Source organism: Leucopleurus acutus, assembly GCF_964270905.1.
Source record: "Leucopleurus acutus genome assembly, chromosome: 18".
Lineage (NCBI taxonomy): Eukaryota > Metazoa > Chordata > Mammalia > Artiodactyla > Delphinidae > Leucopleurus > Leucopleurus acutus.
Window position 1 is genome coordinate 15,847,090 of NC_139160.1, and position 19,288 is coordinate 15,866,377.

The 19,288-nt window shown below is 46.0% G+C and overlaps 1 protein-coding gene across 1 annotated transcript in view; it reads left to right on the forward strand.

Annotated features, from left to right (window-relative positions):
- Positions 1 to 500: 500 nt before the first annotated feature.
- Positions 501 to 19,288, forward strand: part of TMEM272 (transmembrane protein 272) — a gene marked incomplete at both ends in the record, with an annotated part of 29,492 nt that continues 10,704 nt past the window's right edge. The window contains 3 exon segments of the mRNA XM_082859789.1: positions 501 to 586; positions 677 to 756; positions 12,134 to 12,193. Of these exon segments, the coding sequence (XP_082715915.1) occupies positions 501 to 586; positions 677 to 756; positions 12,134 to 12,193 (226 nt within the window).

The window sequence follows — 19,288 nt, forward strand, 5'->3', positions numbered from 1 at the left end:
CTCAGACCATAGCAAGTCCACAGTGAAGCGCGGTGGGTCTCCAGGCCTCCTGGGTCTCAGTCCAGGCTGCTATGGTCAAGTCCATGCTTACCCTTTTTCCGTGGACCTTGGAGAATGGTGTTATAATCGAGAGAGCTACATGTGTGCGCAGAAGTGAGAAGGGCTTCAGCTCTGTCGATATATCTGAGTCAAATCTGGGCTCTGCCAGTTGTTAGCTCTGGCTTTAGAGCGAATCTTAACCCCTCTGAGTCTCCAAGACTCCATCTGTAATACTGAGTTAATAGTACCTCCCAGGATTGTTGTGGGGATTAAATACAAGAAGATGTACGTGAAGTGCTAACCTAACACCTGGCACGTAGCAATTGCTCAATAAATGGTACCTATTATTACCTTGCCCTCCAGGCCCTGTGTCTTCCCAGCTGTGCATCAGTGGGCAAGCTTCTTAACCTCTCTGAGCGTGGTTCCCTCATCTGTGAAATGAGGGGTGTTTCAGTCTGATCATGGCCAACAAGGCCACACCTGCAGGCCGACCGTGTCAAAGCCAGCACCCTGAATCCAGGCTGATTGAGGCCACCTGCAGGCACAGGTGACACGCACAGAGGTGGTTAATTGGCGCCATGTCAGTCCTGCCACAGCTTTTCTAATAAATTATGAATAAATTATGTTTGATTCCCAGAACTTCGTCAGCAAGCGAGAACAATGCCGGGGGTGTGGAGAAGGCGTGTCATTGGTGCATTTCTAAGATTGCCAGCAGTGGTGAGTCACAGCTCTGAGAGATGTCCTAGTTTTAAAGGATTTGGGCTTCACTTTGGGCTTTAACAAGTCTGAAATCACATGACTTGTTAGAGCCCAAAGTGAACCCTGTGGGTGGTCTGTGCTTGGCTCAGGGTGGCCCCAGGGTAGATCTGGGAGGGGATAGTGTCCTGACCTCTGTTGATGCCCCTACTTCTACTCCTTATTTAAGAACCTTTAGCTTTTCGTAGTGCACAGGATGTATTTTCAACATAATCTGTGTTTGGAAAATGTTTGAGTGAATGGAGTCACTGATACAACCAACATGTAATGGCAGCGGAGCTAGGGGACGTGCAGGGAGATGTGAGTGGATTTGGATTGGGGTGGTTTCCCGCACCCCCATCCTACCCTGTCTCCTTGCCAAATTGGACTTTCCCCACCATCTCCTGGTGGGGCCCTTCTGTCCAGAGGGGTTGGGCCACATTACAGAAGGCCCAGGCTATATCATAACATTTGGAATATCCTTAAAACAAATCCCAGACCTTGGGGCTCCTTGGGGTGAAAGCATTTACCTCCTACTGAGACGTGTGGTCTGTCTTTTATACAGATGATGTGTGAATAAAGGGAATCTCGTAGGAAGTCTTTTTTTTTTTAACCTTAATTTCTTTCTTTTTTTAACCTTAATTTCTTTTTTTTAACATCTTTATTGGAGTATAATTGCTTTACAATGGTGTGTTAGTTTGTTAGTTTCTGCTTTACAACAAAATGAATCAGTTATATATATACACGTATGTTCCCATATCCCCTCCCTCTTGCGTCTCCCTCCCTCCCACCCTCCCTATCCCACCCCTCCAGGCGGTCACAAAGCACCGAGCTGATCTCCCTCGTGGGAAGTCTCAAGCAACTTATCTTAGAGCAGTAATATTTGGAAACAGCAGGCAGAGGGTAGAGTGGGCTAAGGTATAGGGTCAGGAGACAAGGGGATGGTGGATGGGTGCCTGGTGACTATGGTATTGACATATGGTATTGACATATGACTATGGTATTGACATGCTGATACCCGTGTATGATCACCAACTCCCCACCTCCCTCTCCTCTCAGGACAGCTCGTTCACTGCTGCATCCCCAGCACCTCCAATGGTGCCCAGCACATAGTAGGACTGTAATAACTGTCCACCGACTGACTAGATGGGTGAATGAATGAACCACCAGCTCCCAATACAAGCGCCTCCTCTGTCTAATGTACCCAACCCCCATCTCATCCTCCTCAGACACAGCCTGACACTTTACTCCCTGCAATGGCTCTAGGTCACACAGCCCCCTGCACCTCTGGAGCATACCTGCTATGTGGGGGCCAGAGTGGGGGCAATGGTCCTGGACCCATTCCTGCAGAAGAGAAGGTGAGCTTCACATCACTTGAAAGACCCTTTGTGAGTGGACCCCTGTTCACCTCTGTGTCATCTCCTCTTCTTTCCCTTCTCACCCTGGAAAATGCAGCCAGACAAAAACACCAGGTTCCCCTTTTCCCCTGGGCCTTCCAAACTGCATTATTGGTTGGAAGGGAGAAAAAAATAGTAATTATGCAGTGGAAAAATTGGGGAAAACTCTGACGGGTTCAAAATTAACATCACCACCGAGGGACGGATGGCCATCACCTGTGCAGAAGTCTGGCTGAGAAGGCACAACCTTAATCCAAACACAAGGGAACAGGGGCAAACCCGAAGTGGAGACTGCTGTCTTAGCCCTTTTGGGCTGCTGTAACAATTTGCCATAGATTGGTGGCATAGAAACAGCAAAGGTTTATTCCTCACCGTTCTAGAAGCTGGACGTCCAAGGTCAGGGTGCCAGCAAAGCTGGGTTCTGATGAGAGCATCTTCCAGGTTGCAGACTGCTGACTCTCCCTGTGTCTTCATGTGACGGAGAGCAGAGAGGAAGCAGGGTCTCTCTTGTCTCTGATAGGGGCACTGATCCCATTCGTGGGGCCTCCACCCTCACGACCTCGTCTAATCCTAATTACCTTGCAAATGTCCTACCTCCTAAAATACCATCACATTTGGCTAAGGTTTCATCATGAATTTAGAGAGGACACAAACATTCAGTCCATAACAAACATATTCTTCAAAAATGTCAACATGATATAAAACAAATAGAGTCTGTGGAAATGTTCTAGGTTCAAGAGGACCAAGAAGATTCAACAACAAAAGGCAACACCCGACCTCAGATTGGATCCAACCCAATTGGAATATGGACAGTAGATTAAAGTATTCTCTCAGTGTGAACTTAAGGAAGTTTGCCAACTGTACTAAGGTTATAAGAGAATGTCCCCATCCTTAGGAAATACACACTGGGATGATTTCCAACTAAAAAGTTTAAAAACTTAATACAGGAAGCATATAGACAAGAGGAACCGAGTGGCAGGTATCTGAATGTTTGAGAATTTTCACAATTAACAATTCTTTTAGAATTTAGACTGGAAAAAAGCTTCCCTGGTCTTACCCTGAATTTCTTACAATGCTGCCCTGGATGCGTCTACACCACAGCGTTTTCCTTTCCAATGACTTTTAAATTTTCTTCTATATGGTTTTCTACATTTCCTGTAAAGTACTACATACTTATGTAATGAGAAAGCAAAGTTCTATTTTAAGAACAATCTTCAGATGTTCCCTTTAGGTGGATTGGCAGCTGGTCCCTATCTACATGTGAAGTTAGCTAAGTGGTGGAGGGGAGGGGCTTGAGGCCTGAAGGAGTGACCCTTCCATCTGTCTGTCCATCGAGGGAGCAGGGCAGTCTCTGTCACGGCCTCAGACCCCACCCAGCCACCAGGAAAGCTCTCCTGGGCCACGGCCCAGCCCTGACCGTCAGCCTCCCCGTCTCACACGTTCCTTCCATCAAGTTCATTCTGCTGTAGTACGGCTGCTTCTCTGCACCCTGAGGCTGGCCTGGAGGATCGATTTAATAACTGGGAAGCAATGAAACCTTGATGAATGCACGTGTGGTGTGTGCAGCCGGCCTCTGGCCATCACGGGATGACACAATTAAATGCGACTGGTACGCTGAACCCAGGTCAGGGCACCTATCGGCGTCCTGGGAAGCCCTCTTAGCACCACTTGGAGATGGCAGCTCAGTGAAGGCAGGCACAGGGGAACACTGGGGGAGAGGGCTTCCACCCTGAGACTGGACCAGAGGCCCGTGACCCTGGGTGTTTCAGCCCCCAGGGAGGTGGACAGAGGCTCATGAAAGTCCACATACTGAATGTCGAGAGGCAGTTTATGCTACGATTCTGGCTGTGAGAAATAGCGCGTTATTTTATTTGATTTTTTAAAATTAATTCATTAATTTTATTTATTTATTTTTGGCTGCGTTGGGTCTTCGTTGCTGCGTGCAGGCTTTCTCTAGTTGCAGCGAGCGGGGGCTACTCTTCATTGCTGTGCACGGGCTTCTCATTGCAGTGGCTTCTCTTGTTGGGGAGCACGGGCTCTAGGCGTGTGGGCTTCAGTAGTTGTGGCTTGCAGGCTCAGTAGTTGTGGCACATGGGCTTCGTTGCTCCGTGGCATGTGGGATCTTCCCGGACCAGGGCTTGAACCCGTGTCCCCTGCATTGGCAGGTGGATTCTTAAGCACTGCGCCACCAGGGAAGACCACCCCCCCCCCCCGAGTTTTTAATGTGCTTTTAAAACTTGAAAACTTCTCCTTTTGTAGGTAAAATTAAACTGACTTCACGTTCCTACTTGCCAGCAAAAAAAATCAGTCTTGGGCATTGCGGTCACAGAATTCAGGATGTGGGGCAGGGGGATCATGTCCACCTCTTTGGCGGATCGGGGCAGGGGAGGCTCCTGCTCTCCGGGCAAAGCCATCATAGGCCTATACAGACTCTTTGTGCAGCTTCTGAAAGCTTCCCTCCTGGTAGCGGTAGCCTCAAGGACACACAACTTAAGAAGTTGTCTTCCTAGAAAAGGGCATCGCTTCCTCCAGGCAAGAGGGATTTCCACCTTCACTCATCCCTTAGCCTCACCCCGCCCCATCTTTCCTGCACAGACCGCATAGCAGTGCGCTCTGTCCCTACCATGGGGCCAGCACCTGCGCCAAGCTTGGGATGTTGGGGTCCTTCCAAGCTGGGGGGCCTGGTGGCCCCTCCCTAGGTGCTCCTTGTAGCAGTTCCCTCTGGACGCTGCGAGGAAGAGGGCCACCAACCGCAGAGCCTTCCAAGAACTTCACTCGTCAGCCTACGAGGTCTCCCCGCCCGTGCACACCGCTCCGCCCCGTTGCTCCTCCCCTTTGGGCACTTTCCTCCATCCCTTTCCCTTGGGACAATCCCAGGGAATTGCCCTCAGTGGGCTCCAAGACGCAAAATTTGGCATCTCTTGTCGGGGATCAGAAAAAAAGATTCTAACACCTGTCAGCATGATTCTTGTTACTGTATCATCCTATTACATGGATGGTGGAGAGTCTTAAGCCCTTGGCAAGTCACGTGGGCAATGGAGGTGGTTTTAGAAAATCCTGGAGCTCGGGGCTCCCAGATTCCAGTAGGTTCTCCCAGCACGTTAAATGCAGTGAGTTCTGAACCAAACACGTCCTTTCCCCAAAGCTCCTCCTCTTTCCATTTCTCCCATTTCTGTCAATGCCACCACCATTATTGTCACGCAAGCTCAGCACTTGCGCCATTTTCTACTCCTTTCTTTCCTTTATTACTGCATCTAACTGGTACTCGAGAGCCTGCCCCCCCTACACCTCGTGATCACCCTCCAGGATAAACGATGGGTCAGCCTTCTTGCTGGTCTCAGCTGTCATCTCCATTCCGTTGGCCTCATTGTTTCCAGTGGTTTGACTTTGATTATGTCACTTCCCAGCTCCAAATCCTACAACTCCCTTGATCTTCCTAATAAAATCCAAATGCCCTGATGTAGATTGGAAATGCCCTCTATTCTCAATACCTTGTTCCAGTCTTATTTCCCACTTACCTGTTATGGATGACCTATGCTCAGCTAAACGGGAGGATTTGTCACTCCCCCAAACGCACCCTGATCTTTTCTTCCTTGAATCTTTTCCTTTAGGATTTTCCCTTTGACTGAAAAGCCACTCCGCCTGTCCAAACCCTACCCATTCATCAACGCCCAGTGCCAGTATCACCTCCTCCTGGAAGGTGCAGGCTTGATTTCCTTGGGACTCCTCCGTCTCCTGGGCTTCCTGACCGCTTCATGCACCTCTCGTGACCCCTCTCACACACTGATCTGTATTGGCCCCTGGGTGCACATCTCATCTCCCTTATGGGGTTGTGAGGTCTGTGTTGCCGAGTTAGTGGGGGGCTGAGGAACAGGCCAGGTGAGAGGGTGATGCGGGTGCTGATGCAGGGATGGAGAAGAGGGAAGGATGCAAAAAGTGAGGCAGAGACAAAATCACTGGATGTACCAGGAGAGGGCAGAAGTGGCCCAGGTGACTGAGGCTTTGGTGCCTTTAGAGACGCAGGGAAATGGAGAGGGCAGTTTGGAAAGGGGACTTTAGTTTGAGTTTATCCTCCTGGACCCTTTGCCAATTGCCTCCTGGGTATTTGGTCGCTGAGTGGAGCCCCCAAAAGGTGGTGTTGCAGAGAAAAACTGCTGGGTCCTGGTCTCAGTTTCCCCATTAAACTATTTAAGCAAGAGAGCAGGGGTTACACTTGCTATTCAAAAGAACCAGGTTCTGGAGGTCCTGGAGAGCAGTCTAAGCTAGAAGCCACCCACTTCTACCAAAATTGCTCCCTTTAAAAATGCTTTGGATACTTCTGGTCATGGATTCGGACTGATAGCTAGGCGCTACTATGTCTTTAACAAATGACGGTGAGAGCAGCAGCGTTAAACCCACTGCAGGCTGTGAGCGGGAGCCCTGAGCTGGTTAATCCTGACACCGCCCCGGGAGGCTGTCCTTTCAGGGGGTCTTTTTTCACAGCCTTCATTGTCAGGAATCAGTTCTTCTGTGTTCTTGGCATAAAGAATGGTTCAGCTCCAACCTCTCGATCCTAATATCCTTCTCCCACCGTTGCTCTAATTCTGAATTATTTTCTCCTTTGGGACCCTTGGTTGACCGGGCAGTTTCACTCAGTTCTTTTGAATGGACTTGATAGAAACTCATTTCCTCAGAAACCAGGATGTGGCCCTCTGAGCCACATTGGAATCGAAGGCAGGGAGGTATTTATTATTGCTATCAAACCCCCGTCCTGGCCTGAGCAAGGCCAGCAGGACACTCAGCTGCTGTCTCAGAGGGCTGTCCTCATCCAGACTGCGTACCAGCTCTCCTGGGATGCGGGGGGATACGGGGGCGGGAGCAGGGGTTCCAGTCCCTGGCTGTGGCTTGAGGGGTCCTCATTAGGATTGAGTGGTAAAGAGGTCCCCGTGTGAGTAATGCTGGTTACTTCCCTTCCAGTGAAATCCCACAGCCCCGCGTGGCCCCAACACCTCGCACTTCGCTGAGCAAACAGACACTAAGGAGGGCCTGGCTTAGAATCTCCAGCACTGCTTATAAAAAGGGTGGCGTGTGGAATGCCTACTTCAAAGTCACTGGTGGAGTTGCTTGGAAACACAGATTCCTAGGTCGTGTTGGCAGAGATTCTGACTTCTTAGGTCCAGAGTAGCCCAAGGGAATCTCAGAATTACATCTGCAAGGGTGAGAGCGGAAGTGCGCCTGAGACCCTGACGGTGGTGACGCAGAGAGTCTGGTGCTAGTGAAGCCTGGGCTGCAGATGGGCTCAGGGAGTGATGTCAGGTTTAGAGCCATCCCATCACGGCTCATTCGAAGTCCGGTGGGACCCACCGGGTCTCCCTCGCTTGTTGTTTCTTCAGTTCAATATTTGGTCCCGGGGAAGGGCTGGGGGAGGTAGTGTCTGAGATAAAAGGGAAGCCACACCCCTTCCATCACGAAGGGAGAATAACGATGATGATGATGATAAGGGCCAACATTTACACAGTGTTTATCGTGTAGCAGACCTCGTGTTTAGTGCCTTACGTGGCTTATGACGTTTGATCATTTTAACAAGTCTCTTAGGAAAGTCCTATGATTATGCTCATGTCTTAAATGAGGACACTGAAACCTCAGGGGTGAAGAGCCCAGCCATCCACACTGTAGGGCAGGGGGTGGGATGTGAGCCCGGGCCATCTGGCTCTAGGTGGCGAGTGGTCCTACTCTCCTCTGGGTGGTCCTTAGGAATGTTCTGGCCCCAGCCAGAACCTGGCCTCAGCCTTGCTCCGAGGTAGGAAGCTTGCGTGACAGGGGCCTCTGTGTCACTGAACACCTGGATTACACGTGTGGCCAGGTGGCACCATCTGTCACAAGCTCCCAGAGCAGTGAAGGGTTTTCCGGGATGCTGATCACCTTATCCTTGTGATAACAAGCTCGAGCCCAGAAACAGAGACGGGATTTCTCAGCTTCCTGCTTGTCTGTCACGTATCAGCAGGAAATTTTTTCCTCGACCCCCATTGTAAACTGGGAATTAAAACAGATGTGGCTATATTAATTGACACTCTCCCTTTAATCAGCCACATTGCCGGCAGTGCTGTGTTTCCCGTGATCAACAGATCACCCCGCTGCGGAACTTGGCAGGACCAGTTGCAGAATGAAAAGGCAGAAAACCTTGTTCAAAAAGCAGGAAGAAAGCCCTGTTCAAGGTACTGAAAGAGAAAGCTTTTTCCTTTCTTCCACAGTCTCTTTTGATCTGTCATAGTATTTTTCGTTTGCCTTTTAATGACATTTTAAGTAAAGAAAAAAGAAACCTTGTTAATTAACAATCTAAAATTATTAGCATAAAGTTTACCATTCACCTTAATATTATATAATGACATTTTTTTGCGGGGGGGTCAGCCATGGAGCTTGTGTGATCTTAGCTCCCGGACCAGGGATTGAACCCAGGGCCCCAGGAGCGACAGCACCGAGTCCTAACCACTGGACCACCAGGGAATTCCCTATAATGACAGTTTTAAATGCAACTCTAAGAGCATTTAACCCAGATGTAGAATCACCAAAAGTCACACGCTTTGTGTTTCGTAGCTCTTACATGCATGTGTATTTGGTTTTTACCAGAACAGTGGCAATAATACACAAAAGTAATGCAGCTCTTTTCATTTCACTTCTTGATACACGTGCTTTCTACCAACACCCTTTACCTTCTGCTTACTGATGAGTAAGGAAGGGCTGAACAGAAACAGATCCAGGGATTGCCCTATCTTTCCCTTCCTTCTGTGTCATCACTTTGGGATGAGTGGTTGGCTGATTCAGGGAATTCTCCTGTATAAGAAAGGATGTGATAGGGCTTCTTGGTCATTTGTGTTACTTAGAACACCACTGCCTTCTGTCTGCGTTTGAAGCAAGTTCTGGTTCAGATGAAAAAGGTGGCCTCTCAGGGTTGTCGGTGCCCCTGCTCACTCAGTTGAAGACGTGACACACTTACTTTATATTCATTTTGAGTCTTACTGAACGTCCACACCCGTGGGCCCAGCAGAACTGGAGAACACAGCCAGGAGAGGCAGCCACACTCACCACATGTATCTGCTCACACCTGTGCTCCAGTGTCCCATCAGACTTCACTTACAAAGTACAGATTCAAAGAAAAATTCATTGAGAAATTCAAGACCACAACAGAAGAGCAGTAAACCAAGTGCAAGGTCCTCCTCAGCACAGGACCCCATGTGACTGCCCAGGTCGTGTGCCCAGGAAGCCGGCTCTGATGATCAGTAAATATTATAGCTAATTCAGAGGAGGGTGGTTTGAGGGGAGGAGTGAAAACTGGGGCAAATCAGTCTGCATGCCTGCCCTTTTTTTTGGCATTTCCTGGAAGTAAAGGTCAAGATTGGCGTGAAGGGCAACTTAAGGGGGCTTCTTGAAGAAGAGGGATGACCCCTGCCATGTCCATCTCTGCTTGGAGGATTAGTGTCAGAGCTTGGATTTAGTGGTGTGGCTGTGAGGTTCCTAGCTGCAGACACTTGCAGCCTCCAGAGATGACTGAGACTCACAAATAGATCTGAGATGTTTGACAATCTGAAACTGGAATGGACCTAGTAGATTAAATTAATTAAAGTGGGTTTAGGACTTCCCTGGTGGTGCAGTGGTTAAGAAGCCTCCTGCCAATGCAGGGGACATGGGTTCTATCCCTGGTCTGGGAAGATCCCGCATGCCGCAGAGCAGCTAAGCCCATGCGCCACAACTGCTGAGCCCGTGTGCTACAACTACTGAGCCTGTGCTCTAGAGCCCGCGAGCCACAACTACTGAGCCCATGTGCCACAACCACTGAAGCCCTTGCGTGCTCTAGGGCCTGTGCTCCGCAGCAAGAGAAGCCACAGCAATGAGAAGCCTGCACACCACAGCGAAGAGTAGCCCCCGCTCGCCGCAACTAGAGAAAGCCCGTGTGCAGCAACGAAGACCCAGTGCACCCAAAAATAAATTAAAAAAATAGAAATAGGGGCTTCCCTGGTGGCCCAGTGGTTAAGAATCGGCCTGCCAGTTCAGGAGACACGGGTTCAAGCTCTGGTCCGGGAAGGTCCCACATGCCGCGGAGCAACTAAGCCCGTGCACCACAACTACTGAACCTGCACTCTAGAGCCCGTGAGCCACAACTACTGAGCCCATGTGCCACAACTACTGAAGCCCACACGCCTAGACCCCGTGCTCCCAACAAGAGAAGCCACCACAGTGAGAAGCCCATGCACCACAAGGAAGAGTAGCTGCCACTCACCACAACCAGAGAAAAGCCCACATGCAGCAACGAAGACCCAATGCAGCCAAAAATAAAATAAAATTAACTTAAAAAAAAAATAAAGTGGGTTCAGTGTAAGTAATAGAAAACCCAACTCAATGTGGCACAGATAATAAAGGGATTTATTGGTTCATGTCAATGGAACGTCCAGGAGTAGTTCAGCTTCATGAGTGGTGTGATTCAGTGGGTGACAGGTGCCACTGAGGTCCTAGTTACTTTTTGCCTCTCCACTTTGCCTTCCACGTGTCAGTCTCATCCTCAGGCTGGTTTCCCTTCTCGGTGTCAAGATGGTGGCCAGCAGCCCCCAGAGCAACTTGCTTTCTCACCAGTGTGCAGGGAGGGAGAGAAGCCTTGTTCTTGGAAGTTCTATCAGAAGAGTGAGAAAGCTTTTTTACCTTTCTCTCAGTCAATCTCCCCTTGAGTATCCTTGGCCCAGAACGAGCCAAGAGCCCATCCACCAACCAGAAACATATCCAGTGAGTGCAACTCTGCCAGTAACTTAGGGCTAAGCCTCATGTCCTTCTCAAAAGCCCAGGGGGAGTCAGCTTGTACCAGAGCACATGAACTGCATAGGAGAATGGGGAGGTGGGGAGGTGGGGAGACCAGAACAAAATGGGGTGATTACCTGGAGAGGACGGACTGGAAGCTCAGGAGGCTACCATGCCATCTACCTCAGAGACCCTCTCTCTGCTCTCAGGGCTGGCGCCTGACCTAGCAGAAAACATAAATGTGTGATGCTGTCTAAACTTTAAACGTGGGAACAGGAGTGCCGTCCTACCCAAGAGACATTCAAATTCATAATTTAAAAAATTGCTGACCAAGCAAAACCTATATCTGCAGGCCATTTAACAGACAAGGAAGCCAAGAACCAACAAGGGGAAGTAATTGCCTAAAATCATAATGGTTGCTGTATGGTGAGCTTGTGCGTGCATCTGCTAACGCACGTTACAGAAGAGAAAGATGAGGCTTCAAGGAGGCCAACTAATTCTAATTCGTTCAAAGCCACACAGCTAATGAGTGACAGAGGTGGGACTTGGACACAGATCTGTCTAACTTGCGTGCCTCTGTCCTTTCCCAGTGCCAGAGGGTGAACTGGTTGCATGAATAGGAAGAAAAACCCCAAGCCAGTTCAGAGCTCTGTTCCACTGTGTATCAGTAAGAAGTTGTAGGAGACCGTCTAATATATACTATGGGATATATAATCCATAAATAAATGGAAGGGAAAAAGACTTTGTGAAGCAGATTCCTTAAGTGATAAAGCAAGTTGTCAGTGAACCTTATGCACGGTAGGGAAGAGCCATCTGCAGTGGGTACAGGCTCCCAGGAAGCACAGGGTAGATGCCGCCTGGCTCCGTGAACGCCGGTGGCTTCTGGCATCCTGGCACTGGCAGAGCAGCAGCTTATGAACTCCTTTTCTAGAAGCTGTCAGTCTTTGGAGAGGTCGTGCAGGAAATCTGGGCCTTCGAATTGGCAGCCTGATCAGAAGAGACATTCAGCTGTCTCAGAGATGCAAGTCCTGGCGTGCACGCCCTGCCTCTCCTGCGGAAGCCCCAGGCAAGCGGTGACCTCCTCCCCCGTCTGCTGCCTTGAGAGAAGGGCAGATTTCACGGAAGGTGTAAGTAAAGTGCAGCGGAAAGGAAATGAGAGTCTCTGTGTTCTGACCCGGCTCTCGCTCCTTCCCTTACAGCCTGCTTCCTGTTTCTGCTCTGCGCTTCCATGGCTCTCCCGCTGTCCATGGCCTTCCCGGGCGAGCTGGCCTCTGAGCTGCTGGATGCCCCAGGCCAGCCATGTCCGGCCAGGACGATGGTACTCCATCATTAAACATAAAGTGTGCGATGGGACTTCCCTGGCGGTCCACTGGTTAGGACTCGGCGCGTTCACTGCGGTGGCCCTGGTTCAGTCCCTGATCGGGGAACTCAGATCCCGCGAGCCTTGGGGTGTGGCCAAAAAAAGACACAAACAAAAGCAAAATGTGCACTAGGAAGAGCTGGCCAGGCTGATGATTTGCAGACACACGTGAGTCACACAGAAGTACTTGCTGAATGCTTTAAAAAGACGGAGTTCTGGGACCTGCCCTGGGGAATACTGCTGCAGTATGTCTGCGGTGAGGACACATCTGCTTTTAAAACTCTGTCCCTAGATGATTGTGGTACCTCTTGCCCAGTTTGGGAGCCCCTGGGCGAGAGTTTTCCCAAGGACCCTTCCCAGTTCCTATGCTCCCACGCGGATCAGTATGAAAAACGGATGTCAGGCTATGGTCATTGTTGGCGCTCTATACATTCTTTTGCTGAATGAATGAGTAAATATTTCCATTAGTCACATATATTAAATGATCTCAATTATCCAGAAGTATGAAGTTTGAGGAAAGGTTGAGGAGGTGGGAAACTCCTTGAGTAGCCAAAAATCGTTTTCACGTCAGTGAAATTAAACTCACAGCCTTGAATGTTGCTGATGGGAGCCTCCAAGCTCTGCACGTGGAATCTAGCTACGCCTGTTTACAGAGAGGTCTAGCAAGCATGGTGCTCTAGGCTCCGAGTTCATAGCATATTGGAGCAGAAATTAAAAGGGCATCGGAAGGAAAAAAAAAGGACATAGGAATTGTTGCAAACAAAAAGCACCAGGTATTCAAATAGCTTAATGGGGATGGTGTTTCCTTTTGGGGTGATGAAAATGTTTTGGAACTAGATACAGGTGATCATGACACATCATTGTGAATACGTTAAATGCCACTGAATTGTTCCCTTTAAAATGGTTCTTTGTTTTTTTTTTTTACATCTTTATTGGAGTATAATTGCTTTACAATGTTGTGTTAGTTTCTGCTGTACAATAAAGTGAGTTAGCTATATGTATACATAAATCCCCATATCCCCTCCCTCTTGAGCCACCCTCACTATCCCACCCCTCTAGGTCATCACAGAGCATCTAGCTGATCTCCCTGTGCTATGCAGCAGCTTCCCACTAGCTATCTATTTTACATTTGGTAGTGTATATATGTCAGTGGTACTCTCTCACTTCGTCCCAGCTTCCCCTTCCCCCTCTGTGTTCTCAAGTCCGTTCTCTATGTCTGCGTCTTTATTGCTGCTCTGCCGCTAGGTTCATCATTACCTAAAATGGTTCATTTTGTGTTATGTGAATTTCACCTCGATTTTTTAAAAAATCGACAATACTAAACCCAAAAATGAATATAAAAACAGTACTCTTAGGTTTGTAACAAGTGAAAGCTGACAGCTTGATAGGAAATAAAAGAACAAAATAAAATTCTCAAGTTTGCACAGAATTCGTATAGCCAAGTAGTCTGGGGCGATCTAGTGTCAGGGCAAACAATCCAGCCGGTTCAGCAGGCCCTGAAGCTGTCATCATTATAGGGCAATTTGAAAGTGAACATTTATTATACGGCTCCGCTTTATCAAGAAGGGTTACAAGGTGTCAGGTATACCCTGCTTAAGAGTTCCCCGTAAGAAAATGTCCTATGCAAAAATCTACTGGTAAAAGATAGATTTTTTTTTTTTTATCGAGTAAAAAGTAAGCTTTTGGAACCTGTGATTCAGTTATCTGAATAATGAACTTAACGGAAACAATTCACTCGCTAACGTGGCTGCATAAATGAGGCAAGATCCCACAAGGGCAATTCCCATAGCGGTATATTAAAATCGCTACATCCGCTGCCTGCAGCGGGTATCAAGGAATTACCTCTAAATTGTTAATAGAGTGTCCATTTACGGTGATGAACAAGTTTTGGAAATAAATAGTGGTGATGGTTGCACATGTTTGTGAATGTAATTCGTGCTACTGAATTGTACACTTAACATGGTTAAAATGGCAAAAAATTTTGTTATATATATTTTATCACAATAAAAATATTTTAAAATAATTTTTATACTTCCATAATATTGCCTCCCCCCCCCCCCCCGCAAATCACTACATCTGGTAGTTTTACCAACTGTATTGGGGAGAAATCTAAAGCCTGAAGAGGGTAATTGTGGTACTGCAGGTCAGTCAGAAAGAAAATCTAGAGGTCCCAGGCAGTACACGAAGCACACCAGCGAAAGATGCTTTTATTACATTTATTAGGGTCCTTTTGAGCCATCTGTGTGCTGATTGGCTCTGCTGCGATCAGCAGCTGTTTTTATTCATTAGCAATGAGCAGGTGTGTAAGTCATTACTCATGTTCATTTCACAGCTGGACTTTGAATGGAAAAGCAGTTCCTACCCAGCAACTCTGGCATCAAGTACTGATATTTAAAGGTCTTTGAGCGAAAAGGTTTTCTTGAGGCTTGGAAAGTACTTCCATCTAATAATGGCTTCAGTGAAACATCAGAGATCTCTATAGAGGCAGGCCTCTGTAGGCTGATGATTGGATCGGTGTGTGTATTTGACTTTACTCTGATTTTACCCTGAATTTGTAGGTCTCTCTATACCTAGAAATGTTTATTCATTTCAATGGAATACGGTATAGCCATAGAAAAATGCTTTACTTCCTCTGTTTAAGTACCAAGGCCTTCGTGGGAAATAAAATGTCAACTCAAAGCTAAAACTTTCAATGCCATTGAATCAGAAGATTTTTTTTTTTTTTTTTTTTTACCACGGCTGTTTTGCTTTTTCATTTTGGAAAAATCGTTTAATCCAAGAATCATACTTCCACTCATTTCATAGGGATTGTCACATGAACCAACCAAATGTAAGAAAGCCAAGTTTCAGGACTTCCCTGGTGGCGCAGTGGTTAAGAATCCACCTGCCAATGCAGGAGACACAGGTTCGAGCCCTGGTCCGGGAAGATCCCACATGCCGCGGAGCAACTAAGCCCGTGCACCACAACTACTGAGCCTGCGCTCTAGAGCCCACGAGCCATAACTACTGAGCCCGCGTGCTACAACTGCTGAAGCCCACGCGCCTAGACCCTGTGCTCCACAACAAGAGAAGCCACCGCAATGAGAAGCCCGTGCGCCGCAACGAAGACCCAACACAGCCAAAAAAAAAAAAAAAAATAGTGCATGATATATGGTTTTAAATAAAACATTGAAGTGCCATTTTAAGTACTTTATTGATATTATATCACACAGTACTTTACAGGTGGTCTAACTTATGAAAATTAAACATGTAAATATTTTATTCTCCAAAATATGGATAAAAAGTCAGAGTGCTTTTTTTTTTTAACATCTTTATTGGAGTATAATTCCTTTACAATGTTGTGTTAGTTTCTGCTGTATAACAAAGTGAACCAGCTATACGTATACATATATCCCCATATCCCCTCCCTCTTGCGTCTCCCTCCCGCCCTCCCTATCCCACCCCTCTAGGTGGACACAAAGCACCGAGCTTATCTCCCTGTGCTATGCGGCTGCTTCCCACTAGCTATCTGTTTCACATTCGGTAGTGTATATATGTCAGTGCTACTCTCTCACTTCCTCCCAGCTTACCCTTCCACCTCCCTATGTCCTCAAGTCCATTCTCCACGTCTGCGTCTTTATTCCTGTCCTGCCAGAACCATTTTTTCTTTTTTAGATTCCATATATATGTGTTAGCATATGGTATTTGTTTTTCTCTTTCTGATTTACTTCACTCTGTATGACAGACTCTAGGTCCATCCACCTCACTACAAATAACTTAATTTCATTTCTTTTTATGGCTGAGTAATACTCTATTGTACATAGGTGCCACATCTTCTTTATCCATTCATTTATCCATTCAGTGGGCACTTAGGTTGCTTCCATGTCCTGGCTCTTATAAATAGTGCTGCAATGAACATTATGATACATGACTCTTTTTGAATTATGGTTTTCTCAGGGTATATGCCCAGTAGTGGGATTGCTGGGTCGTATGGTAGTTCTACTTTTAGTTTTTTAAGGAGACTCCATACTGTTCTCCATAGTGGCTGTTTCAATTTACATCCCCACCGACAGTGCAAGAGGGTTCCCTTTTCTCCACACCCTCTCCAGCATTTATTGTTTGTAGATTTTTTGATAATGGCCATTCTGACTGGTGTGAAGTGATACCTCATTGTAGTTTTGATTCGCATTTCTCTAATGATTAATGATGTTGAGCATCCTTTAATGTGTTTGTTGGCAATCTGTATATCTTCTTTGAAGAAATGTCTATTTAGGTCTTCTGCCCATTTTTGGATTGGGTGGTTTGTTTTTTTGTTATTGAGCTGCATGAGCTGCTTGTATATTTTGGAGATTAATCCTTTGTCAGTTGCTTTGCTTGCAAATATTTTCTCCCATTCTGAGGGTTGTCTTTTTGTCTTGTTTATGGTCTCCTTTGCCGTGCAAAAGCCTTTAAGTTTCATTAGGTCCCATTTGTTTATTTTTGTTTTTATTTCCATTTCTCTAGGAGGTGGGTCAAAAAGGATCTTGCTGTGATTTATGTAATAGAATGTTCAGCCTATGTTTTCCTCTAAGAGTTTTATAGTGTCTGGCCTTCCATGTAGGTCTTTAATCCATTTTGAGCTTATTCTTGTGTATGGTGTTAGGGAGTGTTCTAATTTCATTCTTTTACATGTAGCTGCCCAGTTTTCCCAGCACCACTTATTGAAGAGGCTGTCTTTTCTCCATTGTATACTCTTCCCTCCTTTATCAAAGATTAGGTGACCATATGTGTGTGGGTTTATCTCTGGGCTTTCTATTCTGTTCCATTGATCAATATTTCTGTTTCTGTGCCAGTACCATACTGTCTTGATTACTGTAGCTTTGTAGTATAGTCTGAAGTCAGGGAGCCTGATTCCTCCAGCTCTATTTTTCTTTCTCAAGATTGCTTTGGCTATTCGGGGTCTTTTGTGTTTCCATACAAATTGTGAAATTTTTTCTTCTAGTTCTGTGAAAAATGCCATTGGTAGTTTGATAAGGACTGAATCTGTAGATTGCTTTGGGTAGTATAGTCATTTTCAAAATGTTGATTCTTCCAATCCAAGAACATGGTATATCTCTCCATCTGTTTGTATCATCTTTAATTTCTTTCATCAGTGTCTTATAGTTTTCTGCATACAGGTCTTTTGTCTCCTTAGGTAGGTTTATTCCTAGGTATTTTATCCTTTTTGTTGCAGTGGTAGATGGGAGTGTTTCCTTAATTTCTGTTTCAGATTTTTCATCATTAGTGTGTAGGAATGCAAGAGATTTCTGTGCATTAGTTTTGTATCCTGCAACGTTACCAGATTCATTGATTAAGCTCTAGTAGTTTTCTGGTAGCATCTTTAGGATTCTCTATGTATAGTGTTGTGTCATCTGCAAACAGGGACAGTTTTACCTCTTCTTTTCAGATTTGGATTCCTTTTATTTCTTTTTCTTCTCTTAGTGCTGTGGCTAAAACTTCCAAAACTATGTTGAATAATAATGGTGAGAGTGGGCAACATTGTCTTGGTCCTGATCTTAGAGGAAACGGTTTCAGTTTTTCATCATTGAGAACGATGTTGGCTGTGGGTTTGTCATATATGGCCTTTATCATGTTGAGGGAGGTTCCCTCTATGCCTGCTTTCTGGACAGTTTTTATCAAAAATTGGTGTTGAATTTTGTCGAAAGCTTTTTCTGCATCTATTGAGATTATCATATGGTTTTTCTCCTTCAATTTGTTAATATTGTGTATCACATTGATTGATTTATGTATATTGAAGAATTCTTGCATTTCTGGGATGAACCCCACTTGATCATGGTGTATGATCCTTTTAATGTGCTGGTGGATTCTGTTTGCTAGTATTTTGTTGAGGATTTTTGCATCCATGTTCATCAATGATATTGGCCTGTAGTTTTCTTTTTTTGTGACATTTTTGTCTGGTTTTGGTATCAGGGTGATTGTGGCCTCATAGAATGAATTTGGGAGTGTTCCTCCCTCTGCTATATTTTGGAAGAGTTTGAGAAGGATAGGTGTTCGCTCTTCTCTAAATGTTTTTTGTTTTTTTGTTTTGTTTTGTTTTGTTTTTTGCGGTACACGGGCCTCTCACTGTTGTGGCCTCTCCCGTTGCAGAGCACAGGCTCTGGACGCGCAGGCTCAGCGGCCGTGGCTCACTGGCCCAGCCACTCCACGGCATGTGGGATCTTCCCGGACCAGGGCACGAGCCCACGTCCCCTGCATCAGCAGGTAGACTCTCAACCACTGCGCCACCAGGGAAGCCCCTTCTCTAAATGTTTGATAGAGTTTGCCTGTGAAGCCATTTGGTCCTGGGCTTTTGTTTTTTTGGAAGATTTTTAATCACATTTTCAATTTCAGTGCTTGTGATTGGTCTGTTTATACTTTCTATTTCTTCCTGGTTCAGTCTCAGAAGGTTGTGCTTTTCTAAGAATTTGTTCATTTCTTCCAGGTTGTCAATTTTATTGGCATATTGTTGCTTGTAGTAATCTCTCATGATCTTTTGTATTTCTGCAGTGTCAGTTGTTACTTCTCCTTTTTCATTTCTAATTCTGTTGATGTGAGTCTTCTCCCTTTCTTTTTGATGAGTCTAGCTAATGGTTTATCAATTTTGTTTATCTTCTCAAAGAACCAGCTTTTAGTTTTATTGATCTTTGCTGTTGTTTCCTTCATTTCTTTTTCATTTATTTCTGATCTGATCTTTATGAATTCTTTCCTTCTGTTAGCTTTGGGGTTTTTTGTTGTTGTTCTTCTTTCTGTAAATGCTTTAGGTGTGAGGTTAGGTTGTTTATTTGAGATTTTTCTTGTTTCTTGAGGTAAGATTGTATTGCTATAAACTTCCCTCTTAGAACTGCTTTTGCTGCATTCCATAGGTTTTGGATTGTCATGTTTTCATTGTCATTCGTTTCTAGGTATTTTTTTATTTCCTTTTAGATTTCTTCAGTGATCTCTTGGTTATTCAGTAACATATTGTTTAGCCTCCATGTGTTTGTATTTTTTACAGGTT